This window comes from Cyprinodon tularosa, unplaced genomic scaffold (assembly GCF_016077235.1).
Source record: "Cyprinodon tularosa strain WSP-4 unplaced genomic scaffold, ASM1607723v1 ctg76, whole genome shotgun sequence".
In the NCBI taxonomy this organism is placed as follows: Eukaryota; Metazoa; Chordata; class Actinopteri; order Cyprinodontiformes; family Cyprinodontidae; genus Cyprinodon; species Cyprinodon tularosa.
Window position 1 is genome coordinate 1,067,687 of NW_024039518.1, and position 15,084 is coordinate 1,082,770.

Consider the following 15,084-nt stretch of genomic DNA (forward strand, 5'->3'; position numbering starts at 1 on the left):
ACCTGCAGTTACACAACCCAAACACTTTCGTTTTTTTTTAGTATTTTCCAAAAATGAACCCAAACATACATTAATTGAATGCTTTTCTATTGTTGAGAAAAAAAGACTGCTACAATATGCAGCTATTTATATTTATAGATAGTTAGAATGATGCCTTTTAGTGCATTATTTATAAATGACACTGCCTCTCTCCCTCCCCTGTTCAGGACCTAGAAGCTACATCAACTAGCATCTTCTTTGTTGCATTAACGCACATATTAAAGGTGGGGCCTGTCCCCGCCAAGCCAAAGTTGGGGGGACCAGGGGACATGTCCACACCAGTCCTTCACTTTTTCACTACACTGTTTTTTTATATTCCCCCTGCAATTTTTCCACTAATTGAAATGTCTGTAAATCCACATTAACATGAACTAAACACACTGTAGCAAACAGATAAATAGAGGCAGAAGATGTCTTTCTGTCATCAATGCACACATTCAGTGACACACAGGAGCTCTTTTAAGCTGGGCACCGTTTCATTCACAACACCTGTCCCATCAACCAGGAATCAGAAATACTTTAATAATCCCAGGGAGAAATTACTTTCCTTACATTACTCCATATGTAATAGAGTGACTATAGGATCAGTTTATATAACACAATTTCATACCATATATATAATTAGGGGTCCCTGCTCCATCTCTCCATCAGTTTGGGGGTCCTTGGCCTGGAAATCATTGAAGACCCCTGATCTAGAGTATTTCCTCTGGGTGTCTATGTATAAATGAGCTTAATATTAGAATTTCTCGAAAGGTCTTGAAAGAATACATTAGATTTTGTTGGTATAATATGATAGAAATTGGGACAGTTTAAAGGGGAATGCATGCTTTTGCAAGATAATTATAAATAGCAACAGGTTTCAGTTTGAAAAGAGTTTATTTAGCTTGTTTATGTATTTGTTATATTAGAGTATCTTCCACTATGCACCTTTACAGCCGCCTGGCGGCCACAAAGGATACTGTTACCCACATGATTGGCACACTTAAAGGTATGCTCCCTTGATGAAAGGGATCTGACAGGCGGCAGGAGCTGCGGTGCGCCTCCTCTGCTTTTTTCTTTTTTTTTTTCTTTACGCGCACCACGCAAATCCCTCCACACCCCCGCAGCAGTGCGTGCTCACTCAGTCTGGCTGTCTGTCTAACAGACTGACCCCCCAGCAAGCGGTTTAAAGGGAACACAAGAGCGCTGTGTCAACGAATCGCAAGCAGAAGGATGCAACAGTTGATGTGTGCATAAATTGCAGAGGTTTTTTTCTTGCGTTTGGAGACGCTCTGCGCACAGAGGGGATAATGGTTGGAATCCACCAGAGGAAAAGGATCCAATCTTAGTTTGTTGTCTTTTTTTTTTTTTTAAGAACTAAAATAAAAAAACTAGACATTTGTTCCCCTAAAAGGCAGTGGAAAGAGCAAACGCTCTCTCTCTCACTCCACAGAAAAGATGGAGCATTTGGACTAAAGCGCATTCGAGTGGATTTCATGCCCTGCTGGGATGGAGTTAATGCGTGAATCTCGGATGGTCTGCGGCGGTGAGTGAGCAATCTGCTGTGCAGAGTGCAGCGAACATGCAGCGGTTTCTGCAGAGGAGGCGAGTGCGCAAGCTGCGGGTCGTCTGGGCTTCCCTGGCCCTGGTGGCTCTGTCTCTGGCCGCCTGCAGCGCGCTCTTCACGGCGTGGACCTGGAGGCAGACGCGGGACCTGTCGCAGTCCTTCCAGATCCTGCAGGATCGACTCGAGCAGGTCGGTGTCACACTTTTCTAAAAGTTATGCATGCACCTCTACACACATATGCACAGCAATCATATCCTGCAGCTTTGACTGACATTACAGGCTTGTGTAAGATCTGCCGTGGCAGCGGTTGTGGGAATCTTTGCGGGGGTGCACCACTGGGTTAAAGCTTTTTAACACTTTCTCTTGGGTATTTTTAGGTTTTTTTTGTGTTTATTTTCTCTAATTTGATGATGTAGTATTTTCCAGAGTTGGCCCAAGGTATAAGCAAACCAAGCAGCTGTTTGACAAAACAGCAGGGTGTCAAGAAGACCTCCAGTTATCACAAAAATCCTCTTTGTCTTTACGTATGCAACACTTTAGCATAAGTTTCCTTCTCTGCTTTGTCAGTGTTAGACTGATTATGGGAGCTGCAACAGGATTTCTACAAAAAAAGTAGGAAAATACAGAAATAGAGAAGATTGATGCCTTGACATCTTTCCAAATTATCCAAAACCTCCCCAAGTATGGTAAGATACAAATGTTTATTGCTAAAAAAAAATTATAATAATAACCCAGACAAAACAACCAGAATGAGCTGGCTATTAAAAGTGTGATGTCTGAGTATTTAATGGAAAATGAACAGGAAGGAAAAGGTGTGGGGAAAGCAACCTGTTCCCAGAGCTGTAGCCAGACATTTTTTATAAGGGTGGCCAGGTGGCCGAAAATGTCAATCTACACTGTTCCAACAGGAAAATGAACGAGCAAAACATCCATATTTACTAAATAAAGACAAACTATACTTTCCTACAGCCTTTGCTAATGAATAGATGCATACTTTTAAACATCTGTGCTTTCTAAATAAAATACATGGTGGATAAAATTCTTTCAGGCTTGAGTTCTGGGGTAAACATCTCTTCCATTATCATTACTTGCCTACTTTTATGAATATTATTGATATTTAGAAGTACTATTATTTACATAAATTGATTATTTACTACGTTTTTACTACAATTTTTATTTATCTCTGATTTCACTAAAGAATCCTAGATGAATGCACAGACACATCATTTTCTTTTTACCCCATATAACCTAAAATCTAGTTCTGAAAAGAGCAGGAATTCTGTACTTATCATCTTTAATGTTAGTATATTGATTGTGCATAATCAACCACAGTGTTTTTTTCCCATCCATCCATTATCTGACACACTTAATCCCAAGTAGGGGTTTCGAGGGGTGCCTACCTCCAGCTGTCTATGGGCGAGAGGGGGGGTCCACCCTGGACAGGTCGCCACTCCATCGCAGACTGTTTTTGTTATCAAGTAATTATTAATATATGAAAAAAATAGTAAGTAATATATGAAAAAATTTTGAATATTCCACTTGATTATTAGGGGGGGGGGGTGGTAGGGGTGGCCACAGGGGTGGCAAATGATTGGCTAAGGGTGGCCATGGCCACCCCTGACCCCCTATCTAGCTCTGCCCCTCCCTGTTCAAAGGATTGCAAATCCGACTCAATGCACCTAAGCATATATTAGAAAGTTGAGTGGAAGGAAAACTTTGGTACGGAAAACTTTGGTACAAAAAAGACTCAGAAAGAACAAGAGTAACTGCAGCTTCATGAGGATTTGTGAACCAAAGTCAATATAAGGGTTTGGAGGAGCTTTGACTGCAGCTGGGGTCAGTATTAGATATAAAGCTTTCAACAAATATAAACCTTTGAAAGTCATGAGTTAGAAATTTAAGAAAATCAGAATCCTATAGTCTGGAGGAACAAAAACTCATTTTTATTTAATGAGATGCACCTGTAAAAAGTGATGCTACTAGCTGTGGAGAGTGATGGGAGATGGAAGGTCCCTAAATTAGATTTCTGTGTGCAAGCCTCGTATCGTCTGTTATTGTGGAATCTCTGCTGATTTTTTTATTTCCTCCTCCTTCCCCCTAACCCCCCACCACCTTGTTTAATCACCCTGGTGCCAGTTACGCTCTAGTTTTATCTCAATTTACTGGAAAGCCTCAAGTATTTGGCACATGAGCGAGATGCTGCCGCTGACACCCTGACTGACTGAGAAGCCTCAGGAACAAAACAGGCTGCAGGAGGAAGAGTGGCAAGTAGGAAATCATCTACATGCATCCAAACACACAGCACAGGGGCTAGCATGGACTGAAGTTTGAGTTACACTTAGAGAGATGAGTGAAAGGTGTATAGATTCCTTGTTTTCTTCTTTTTTTAATGCACATTGCATCACAGTTTGTTTTCGAAACTGAAGCCAAAACTGGAGCTGATGGTAAATTCTTCTTGTTTGGAGCTGAGAGCATTAACAAAACCACTGGATTTCTGATCAGGGGGGGATGAAACTGACTGTGCAGCATGTTTACTAAACCTGCAGACACACACACACGTGCATGTACACTCAGATTGGACACGTGGAGTGTTGTTGCTGGAACCCCTTCCAGTGGGGCCCCACGTTCCGTCCGTTTGACCGTTTGCCAACTCCTGATGAGATCCAGCGAGCAAACGTCTGGAGAGTGAAGTGTGGCTCTCTGCCTCCATTTCAACAGTAGCAGTAAATTTAAACACCCACTCCCCCCCCCTTTAGCAAGCAACTTTTCACCATCTCATATGTGCTCCATGAAGGGTCCATCGGGGGCCTCAGTCAAGGATTTTCACATTCTGCTGATTTGAAAATCATTTCTTGCAGACATTAAGGTAGAGAAAACATGCCTTAGGTGTCGCAATCACTCCTTGAGGAAGTGGCCACTCTAAAGTAGGCATGGCAAGGGCCAAGGCTGCTGCTCTTAAAGGGCTAGTTGTTCATTTTTTGGTTAAAAGCTGTCAATATCTTACCTGCACCCAAGAACACTCTTGGCTTCATCTTATAGAACAAATCCAGACTCGGCGGCTCAAGCAGATGGCAGGTACTTTTGTATACAGCAATATAATTCATTGTATTTGAAATAGTTAAACCTTGAAAGGATTCGTTTTTTTTTGTCAGAGCTTTATTGTTTATTGCGATGTAAAAAGGGGCCAAGACAGAAGCAGACTGCAACTTTATTAAACAAGTTGCCTTAAAAACTTTGAAAGTGGTTTATGTGAACTTAAAATAAAAAAAAAAATACAGAATTTTCTTTTACAGCTAAATGTTAGTTTTTATTTACTCTATCTATACTTATCTATGTCTATACCTGAATTTGGAAATCTGCAGGTCCCATTTCTAATACCAGAGCTCTGTTTGCTTCAATGTCATCATCATTACTAATGATTTTTTTTAAATATCTCCTCTCTACAAGCTCTACATGATATGTATACATGTACAAATGTATATCCCAGAAGGTAACTGAAAAGAAAAAACTGGTTAACAGGACAAATTCCATCCTTAAAAAACTAACTATATAGGTTGAGAAAGACAGACACTCATAATAGGATAAACTTTCCAAATGTTTAAGTTATTGTTTTTAACTTACATTTATTACAGAAATATACTCAATACATCTGCGCATAGGGATCTGGAACAATAGATATTAACTCTAAATTGTTAACCGCCCACATCAAAATCACCAAAATGACTTTGAAATGCCTAAAAAAGCATAAATTAAATCCACTGCTGTTCTTTAACCCTTAAGACGGTCTGATTTGCAGCATTAAGCTTATAGTTGTCATGATTTTATCAAGAGCTCGGACCCACATGCAGAGAAACCAATACAGAGAGACCAGGGAAAAAGTTTAACAGGTTTATTAAGAAGCTTGTGGAGATTCCAGTGTTGCTCTGAACACTGCTCAACCAGAACTGAAAGGGGAGGGGAAGACACTGCGGTTAGTTCAGGTTCAGTGGGAAAATTGATTCTCGAACCTGAAGAGGAGAAATGGTTGACTCTTTGACTCCAGTCGGTGTGGGGTGTTCCAGTGTTTGTCTCATTCGGTGGAGGGCGGACAGAGTTTACCCACAATGCGGTTGTTTGTAGGAGAACGGAGAAACTGACTGCCACTCAGATTTCCTGCGATACTTGAACGGACTGTGGTGCAGATGAATCCCTTGCTCAGTGTGAAACTCAAACGATCCCTTGGAGGAAAGTGGATCCAAACCTCCAGTTTGAATCCCCAGCTCAGTTTGAGGCTCAGTTGATCCTTTCAGGGAGAGAAGGTCCAAAACGTCCAGTTTAGAGGGTTACTTCCCAAAACTGGCAAACACTCTGGCGTCGAGGTAGTGGCAGTCTGCAGCTTAAGACCACTCCGTTAATGAGGTAACCCTTAGCAGGTGTGTGAGGAGGTTAATCAGGACCAGGTGCCGCCTGGTGGAGGAAGGAAAACAAACACACAAAACACAAACCACACAGACAGGAATCCTAATAATAGCGGCTATAAGAGGCTCCGAATTTGAAGACATCACATATGTCCTGGGGACTGGATGTGACAGTTAAAGGATTAATATATCAGCAAGGCATCTCTAATTTATACAATCATGTAACTTATTAAAATAATAACAAATAAGTGATCAATAAAACAAAAAGACATAATAAATATTAGGCTTAAAGTTAGGCCGGCTACATCCATACAAAGTTTACTACGGTATCCACACAAAAACAAGACTGAAGTGTAAAGATGAAACCAAACAAAATTACATTTTGATTACAAAAACTTAATTATGACGATGTGCATTTTGATCGTTTGTATTTTCTGTCATTGATTAAAAAAAAACAAAAAACACAACACATCAGTGTTATTAAAGCTACAGTGTTTAAGAATTTCAGGGATTTACTGACAGACATGTAAAATATTATACGTAAATTTGTAATTTATTATCATCTGCGAACTGAAAGACTCAAGCTTTATATTTCTGTTGCCTTAGAAATTGCTATTTCTAATTAGGTCACTCATTTATACAGGCTGACATCTTTGCGCTATGGCAGCTCAGAGCTGACAAACCTGTGGATGTAGAAATGGCCATTAAGCTCAAATGTTGGGAATAAATCCTGCACAGATAAATAAAATACAATTTATTAAATGATCTATTCAAACAAACTTCGTCATCACTTGACAAGATAGATGATGTGGACATTGTGGATGCCATTTTGTACCACGATGGTCTCCGTATTCTTAGAGTGGAAGAAGAGCTGGGTAGGGAAGGTTCATGTTACTGCAGTCTGACCATTAGTTGTATCTGAAAATTACACACTATCGCTTTAAATAGTTTACCACTGTTTTTTCAAAACAGTATGTTTTTCTATACTCAGATGCCTAATCCATACTTAAACTGGGTCTGCTCTCTGAGTCTGAATTCAAACCTTAGTTCCTCTGGATGGGAAGATGAAATCTGTCGTGTAAATACAAACAGAAGCAGACAAAACAGAAAAGTGGATGAAATATCAATTCTAGTTTAAATAAACAATATTTTTATGGAATTTTTGTAATATTTGCTATCAGATAACCCGGTTAAAAGAAAATGTTTTTAATCTTCATTTCTCAGTCTGCGTTTCACTCAGGAAGCTGATTGGTGGCGCAACACCTCCAACATTTATTACCTGTTTCATTAATTTCCAGATTCTGTGCACATAACCAGACAATGGCTGTGTCCGAACATCTGCTCTAACCCCTCCATCCCTCAATCAGTATATAGAGCGAAGACTATATGACGGACTTTATAGCAAACTCAGTTAAATGACCGTTTGGACAGATGATCACTACTTTTCGCTACCCGTTGGTCACATAAGCATCTTTGCCAGCTTTGTTATCTGTTGCCGCTGTCGGGTAGCAACAGCTTATGGCAACAGTGGGCCGCTGTGACAAAAAAATCGCATAATGCTATATTAAATTACACTCGCAAAACAAGCCGGGATATATCTGCTCGTCTAGTGACCATGGATGATCGCTACTTTTCAAGGTGCATTGTGGGAATTTTCGAGTTCACTACTTCTTCATCCACTAGACGTTCGGGCACTCATTTAAAATGGCGTAAACTCTATATAGTGATTAGGGAGGACATTCGGACATCGCCAATTGAAATATGTTGGCCAAAAAATGGCGATAGCGTTTGAGGCCGTTTTTTATTTAAGTCCATTTTGGTTACTTGGTGTTAGCTGATTGAAAGCTTTTAGAAACGAATTGGACGTGGGTTGATTGTGTTATTTTTCGTAATTTTCCAACAGGTCAACACGCAGAGGAAGGCTATCGTTCAGCTGATTCTGGAGAAAAGAGAGCTGCTGCTGGAGCGAGTGAAGCGAGACGGTAATACAAACCTGCCAGAGCTGCTTTCTCTCAACTTCAGCTAACCCCCCCCCCCCCCCCCCCCCCCCCCCCCCCCCCCCGCCCCCCCCACCACCCCAACCGCCTCCTTTCTTCAGACTTGAGCTTTTCAGTTGCTCCGATCACCACAGACAGACACAATACACACATACCAGCCGAACTCTAGTGTTTTTTTAGGAAGAGCATTTAACACAAACGCTGGCCGGCCTCAGCCCACATGCCACTTTAAGTCGGGTACTGCGGGCCGCATGAGCTACCGCTGCTAAAAGTTGACACAGGAAAGCGCAGGCAGCTGGCTTACCCTTGCAGAAATTACAGGTCTGACCAGAGCAGCCTCGAAAGCCCAGAAAACCAGCTGGTCAGAGGAGGGAGGGGGGAGTCTGTCTGCACACTTTTTGTTCAGTAAAAAAAAACAAATTATTTTCTCCCTCAGCAAATATCCAACAACAGCTAAGATTTCATTGTGAGAAGTGAGGAGATTTGATGAGCTATCATCAGAGTATTTATAGCATTTTCTTGCATCACCATCATGCCTGCGCTTTTTTTTGTTTCTCTGACCGAAAGTAAACTTTAGGTCAGCTTCATATAAGATCCATCCATCCAAATGTGAGAGAAACAAACATTATTAAAGAGCAGCATGTCTGGCCGTGATGCACTCTATATGTGAGATGCTGCAGAATTACATGGATATCAATGGTGAGAAGAAGAAAAAAAAGATGCCTAAACAGCTTTTTCCAGTTTATGGTAACCTGACCGCAGGCGTCCAAATTTTTTGGAAAGACACTGCTGTAATGTTCTCTCCTTGGGACTGACAGCGCAAGTTAGGAACGCCTGGCCACCCTGAGGGCTTTATAGCACTCTCACAAAATCCTAAAATCTACAAGGTTGTCCACCTGAGAGTTAATTTAGTAACAAGGTGTAGGGTTTCTGAATAATGGCGGCATTCAGGTGGGTCGTCTGAAACATAAGCTCGGCGTTCCTCCGTTCTTGCAAACACTCTTCAGGTTGTATCAGTGTTTTAAATCCCCTCAGGCTAAACTAAATGCACAGCAAGAAGCCAGCTTCTCTGCAGCTACGGGGCTGTAGCTGTTCCTCCACTCTGCTCTTAATCTGCTGTTTTGGGTCACAGAGAAGCCAAAGACCTTTTTCAACTCTTTTTCCAGTGCTTCATTTTTCTCATTTAGTCTTCTAGCCCCTCAGCTGCGCCTCTGAATGCCTGTCTTCAATGCGTTCTTATTCAGTTTTCCACTGTCCATCTTGTTTTTATTGCCTCCCTCCCCTTTTCCTCACAGCCCTCCAGACACACAAACCCCATCGCCCTCCATCCTTTTCTCTCTGTTCTCTATCTTCTAGATGACTGCGACCAGCTGGCACTGAGATTAGCCCACACCAGGCCTAAAAAAGGAAAATAAAATAGACATACACTTTGTGACTTTACAATAACAGTTTGAGGAAATATATCGAAGCACGTGAAAGGAAATCCTTGAGGCCATCTGCTAACTGCGTTAAAAACCGGCCAAGATGAATATAGGCGGCAGCGAATGAACCCGCCGTGTTATTAACGTGATGCAGATGGTAGTGATTGTTTTATCAAAAAGAAAAAAAAGGTAATATTCTATGTTTTTTTTTTTACCCGTCTTTGTGTCTGAAGGGGGCTCGACGCGAGGGAAAAATGGCAATGGAAGGAAAGCGGCGTCTCATTTTGAGAGTAAGTGGCTTGGCAGATCCCTTATAATCGTCTCGTGAAGCATCTGCTGAAGTGGTTTTGAATCGAATACCCCTATATGATTGCGCTCGTAAAATCTTAATTGACTTTTTCCCCTTTTTCTGTCTCCATCACTGTCTCCCGACTTTCCATCAGTAACCAAACTCTCCTCCCAACAAGGTAAGATTCGTTAAGAAATAAAGACATCTTCAGGTGTTTTGGTAACAGTCTTTGAAGTTTTTAACAAGGCGTTGACTTGTTTGGTTTTCAGTTGGAGATGGTGGCGTGATAAAAGGCTGGGAGGAGAGGACGCTGAATATGAGTAAAGCAGTGAGGTACAACAAGGATGAAGGTACCTTCACTGTGGAGAGAGCAGGGGTCTACTTCCTGTTCTGTCAGGTGGGTTTCAGTAAACCAGGCTTTTTACAAACAATCTATATATTGCCTTACAGTTATTATTGTGGTATACTATAGGGATGTTTTAGCAATCTTGAACTAATTGCAAAAATCTGCAAAGAAGTAAATATTTGAATAACTGTCAGGGCTCAGAACAGAGGACCCGGTATTCAGACAGACAGACAGGAAGAAATATTTCAATGAGCGTTTATTTAAAAACGACATATCTGAAGTTAGCAGCTAGGGTGTCTATGGCAGGAACCTCTAGTCTTAAAGTTAGGTCCATGCCCAGAGGGGAAGGTGCATTCCAGCCGGACGGCTACCAACATGATGCGGCGAACGCTGCTCAGAGAGTTCGGGAAGCTGAGGCCTTGAAGACAGCAGAACTTGCAGGAGATCAGATCCAAGCAGACGAAGGAAGGCCGGACAATCCAGAGGACGAAGCCAGAGAGGTTCACAGGAGTCCGGGACAGAAGATTAGAGATCCAAAGAGGTACCGAATGGAAATCCAGGATGGTGTCAGGAAGCAGATCCAGAATCGGAACAGGCAGAATCCAGTAGAAGTTCGCAGACAGGTCAGGCAAACAGATCAGAGCAGGAACAGGCAGGCTCAGAGGTCCAAAGGCAAAAAGGGTCAGGATCATGAAACCAGAACACAATCAGGTTTGCTGGAGAACACCAAAGTCTAAATGAAGAATGGAGCAGGTGACATAGATGAATGGGGATGAGAAACTGTGCCAAGCCAGGCAGGTGAATGCAATAAACAATCATGCCAGTCATCAGTGGCACGATCATGACACTGTTATCAGTAGAAAGGGCAGAAAAGCATATTTTTTGACCCAGATTTAAAAAAAAATATAACCAATTCCTTGTTTCTTACTTAAAAACATGTATAACGCCATAACAACCCATCATGTCCAATACACGTTTTTCATGAATTATTAGTTTAAAAAATCAGCTAAATCAGATCAATTTAATTTAATTGTATGGTTTATTTCTTTTTTGCACAATATGATACACTCTTATCTATTGATTCTGATCCTCATTTGTGAGCATATTTCTTTCCAGTATAGTATCAGCAGTTCTTAGAAGATTTCTTCATATCTTTGACTGTGAAAGCAGCGGCAAATTGTTCCCAAAGTAAAGGCCCTTTCAAAGCTTGACGATTTAGACAGCATTTGCATGACGTATGAAAAATCTGGCAAAAATGCTGGCATAGATTGGATAAGTTATGGGTATGTTTTGTATAAGTTCTGAGCGTGCTAAAGTATGTTGAAGCAACCTGGCACACGTCAACATATGGCAAGTACGTATGCAGGCGTATGCTCATACTGTACATGGGCCATACGTTACAGGTAAGTTATCTGATCGTTGACGTACGTTAAGTATAAGTTACTCATAAATTGTGGCGTCTAGCTTATCCAAAACCTATCAGTAACTTTTGTATAACTTATGTATAACTTATCAAGAACTTATCTGCAACGAATATCAACGTATTTGACGTGTTCCAGACGACAGCTGAACGTGTTTCTAACTTACAGCTACTGTATAATGGTGTATTGGTAATGTTTTGTTATAAAATGGGTTTACAGTAGGAAATTGTCAGTTCTCCTCCAGACTTCATCCCCATCATGAGAAGGTGACGCCCCTCAGGACACTGGCTTGTGCATCATTTCATGGGCATTAAGCTGCCGTGCGTTATGCATAACTTAGGCTGTAATTGAACGTACGCTCTGGACTCGTTATGAATACGCTATATATACGCCCAAAATTGAAGAAATACACACAAAGTTCAGCGTATGCCAGCATTTTAGAAGATTCTGGGACGTCGGCATAAGCTGGCTAAATCGGCAAGGTGGGACAGGGCCCTAAGTTAGGGTTGACACAATGGTAGAAAATGTTCTGGGACGGACAACTTCAACTCTTAGACCAATAATTACATAAAAAAAAAACACAAAAATAAAGAAGGGAACAAGCCGTAGACTGTTTGTATACAGATACGTTTGTTAATAGTCACATAATGCCCCTTCGCCCAGTTTGTGAAAATAATAGTACATTTAAACTTTTCCATATTAGATTCAAACTACAAATATCAAACCTCCTACATCTATTTGACAGAAGTTTCTAAACCGAGCTGCATATTGTCCAAATCTGCAAAATGTCCTCATATATCAGTTGTGTTCAGTGCTGTGATCGCTTCGGCAGAGCAGCTGTGTTTGATGCATCATCGTTCTGGTATATTGACAATAAATTTATCAAAGTGGTTTGACAGCATTGCTGTGAACAATTGCACCTGATTTATAAGTTTAGTGGCTAAGATGCTAATGCTAGCTAAAGTGGTGGAGATGGTGATAAAAAAAGATGAAAAATGGAGTCGTGGTACTTTGGGGAGTTCTATGAATGCAAATAATCAACATCTCAGAAAAATGACTTCATGTCAATAAATCTGCTAAATTAAAGTTGAAAACTAGAGACACAGTAGGGACAATCCCAGGAGGTCTTTTAGAAAGATTTAGGCTGGTGTTCAGGCATAAAAACAAAAATCAAAAACAGATAAAAAGTAATGTGCTCTTAAAATGGCTTTATTTGTCCCTATTCTAGTAAAGGGGAGTTGATATATGCGCTGAAGCCCTGCCAAAAGCAGAAATAGAGCTATTCAGGATTGGTTTTCTGTTTTTAATTAAGCTGTCAGAGCTAAATAAAGAGTTTGATTTAGTGTACAATGGTGTTTTATTATCAAAAACATGTCTTTATGTCATTTTGTCCATGGTCATGATGATAGGACAATATACAAAAAACAATATCTATAAAAATGATTCCAAAAAGCATTAGAATCCTTGCAGGGGTGTCAAAAGTACACACATTTGTTACTTAAGTAGAAGTATAGATACTGCAGTTTAAAAACTCTCTGGTAAAAGTTGAAGTATCAACTTGACCTCTTTACTGAAGTAAAAGTGAAAAAGTATGTGCTCCAAAAACGACTTAAAGTATAAAAGTATTAAGTAACCTTTTTAAAAAAACAGCCAGATGCCACTATATGAATTGAAAGCTCAATTTTTTGACTATTTTGAAAAATTCTTTGAGATAGGGCAAGGATACGGGAGGTGTTGTTGGTCTCCATCTCCCGATACGCTCTCACCTGTGTCCGACCTTTCAGACATTTCAGCATCTTTTTCTGAATCCCACATTGTAGCATGGCATAGACAATTCACGTTTACAGTTTGAAGAACACCTGCTTGCTTCAGATGATTTCCTTTAGCTAACCAATGAGTGTTTGCATTATATGACTCATCCAATTATACTAGTTTTCACTAGATGTGGATGGCGCCAATGATCTGCATTGGATGGCGCACATGACGTGAAAAAAATATTTTTAAACATTAAACCGCAGCCAAGAGTAACGAGTAACTTTTGTTTTAAAACTGTGATGAATAGAAAGTACAGATACTTGTGTGAAAATGTAATGAGTAGAAGTCAGAAGTAGGAAGAAAAATAAGTAATGGAGTAAAGTATCGATACCTAAAAAGTGTACTTAAGTACAGTAACAAAGTATTTTTACTTCGTTACTTGACACCTCTGAATCCTTGAAACGTGTTTTATTTGAAATCCTAAAATGTTTTGATTAATATCCCCCTCCCTCCCAGGTATTGTTCAATGAACAGCAGTCTCAGTATGTAAAGCTGGACGTTGTGACCAACGGCCCCCGGCCCCAGAAGCTGCAGTGCATGGAGGGCTACGGGACCACCCCGTCGGCGGGGCCACACTCCTTCCACTTCGTGAAGCCCTGCCAGGTGTCCGGCCTCCTGCGCCTCGAGAAAGGCACAGAACTCCAGGCCATGACGGGCCCGTCCTTCAGTCTCCACCCAGTGGCCAATCATGTCTTCAGCATCTTTAAAGTCAACTGAAGACCGCCGATGCAAACTACACCAATCCAGCAGGACCTACTGCAGAACTTTAAGTTAAAAAGATGGATGTTATAAGGGCTTTTTATCTACAAGGCCAAACAAAAGGCTACTGCTTTTTCCAAGTAATTCAACATATGCTCATCTGAGAGACAAAGCTCACATTTGTGGAAGCTGTAGTGGATTTTTTTTTTCTGGACTGCAGCCCGTTTTGGAATTCAGTTTTGGACGAAAACCAAGACCTACAGTGAACATAAAAAAAAACCTTGATGAACTTCTGCCCAGAGAACAGATGTGATTGAAGCTGTTCTTTGGATTAAAGGGCTCCACAGTATAGGAAAACTCCTTGGTGGTCCACGGTGGCCCCTGTATAATGTAATAAAGTGTGCCTGCACTCTCTTCAGTAAAAGACAGTTGAGATGTGCACCTTCCACATCTGCAATTGTCAGAACTCTATAAACGCTCTCTGTCGTTGGCATTGACTCTAAAAAAAACGCTGCCTTTGTGCGAGTGTGAATGAAACCTGATGACTCCAACACTTTGTGCTGATTTTATGTTGATACCAATGAAAGGGCCTGTGTGAATTTACACTTTTCTATAGATATTTTGTATATAAGTCACATATTTTACAGAGGTATTGAGATGCTGAAAATTGGGGGGGCGGGGGTGTGTGTGTGTGTGGGGGGGGGGGGGGGGGGGGGGCAGTTTTAAATAAAGTGGATGTGAATTTCTTCTCTTTTTTTATGGAGAAATTATGTATAGTTTAAAAGGCAAGGTTCAGTTTATTGCAAGCAAAGCATAAAACTGTAAATTCAGCTTTTAGCTTTTTTATTTTAGGGTGTTCCTCTTCTGTTTGATGATGCAATGGCTGTTACTCAAACACTTCTGGTAGTGTTTTATTACTCATATCTTTGATACTACTATGCAACGGGAAATAACGTTTGGGTTATGACTTTCCTACTTAAAGCATTGCTAGTTCCATACAGGGTCCTAAAATTTAGCTGTCAGAATATCAAGATTTTCTAACAAATAAAAACCTTTTATTTTGTTATTTTATATATTTTTTTTTTTTTACTTTTTTCAAATTAAATGCACTAGC

General features: G+C 40.7%; 1 protein-coding gene across 2 annotated transcripts; it reads left to right on the forward strand.

Moving 5' to 3' along the window:
* Positions 1–1,133: 1,133 nt before the first annotated feature.
* tnfsf12 (TNF superfamily member 12) lies at positions 1,134–14,573 on the forward strand. Of its 2 annotated transcripts, XM_038270402.1 has the most exons (7): positions 1,134–1,366; positions 1,472–1,774; positions 7,886–7,964; positions 9,634–9,690; positions 9,844–9,867; positions 9,959–10,086; positions 13,728–14,573. In XM_038270402.1, the coding sequence occupies exons 2-7, from the start codon at positions 1,601–1,603 to the stop codon at positions 13,986–13,988; spliced, it is 723 nt and encodes a 240-aa protein (XP_038126330.1). In that variant the 5' UTR covers positions 1,134–1,366; positions 1,472–1,600; the 3' UTR covers positions 13,989–14,573. The 2 variants fall into 2 exon arrangements, with proteins under 2 accessions (XP_038126330.1, XP_038126329.1); XM_038270401.1 differs by lacking the exon at positions 1,134–1,366 and having other exon boundaries at positions 1,385–1,774.
* Positions 14,574–15,084: the final 511 nt, after the last annotated feature.

Excerpts from the sequence above, each read along its gene's own strand:
- tnfsf12 (XM_038270402.1), top strand. The coding sequence starts at position 1,601 with ATGCAGCGGTTTCTGCAGAGGAGGCGAGTGCGCAAGCTGCGGGTCGTC. Across the intron at positions 7,965-9,633 it reads GGAGCGAGTGAAGCGAGACG|GGGGCTCGACGCGAGGGAAA; the intron begins GTAATACAAACC and ends TTGTGTCTGAAG. Across the intron at positions 9,868-9,958 it reads CAAACTCTCCTCCCAACAAG|TTGGAGATGGTGGCGTGATA; the intron begins GTAAGATTCGTT and ends TTTGGTTTTCAG.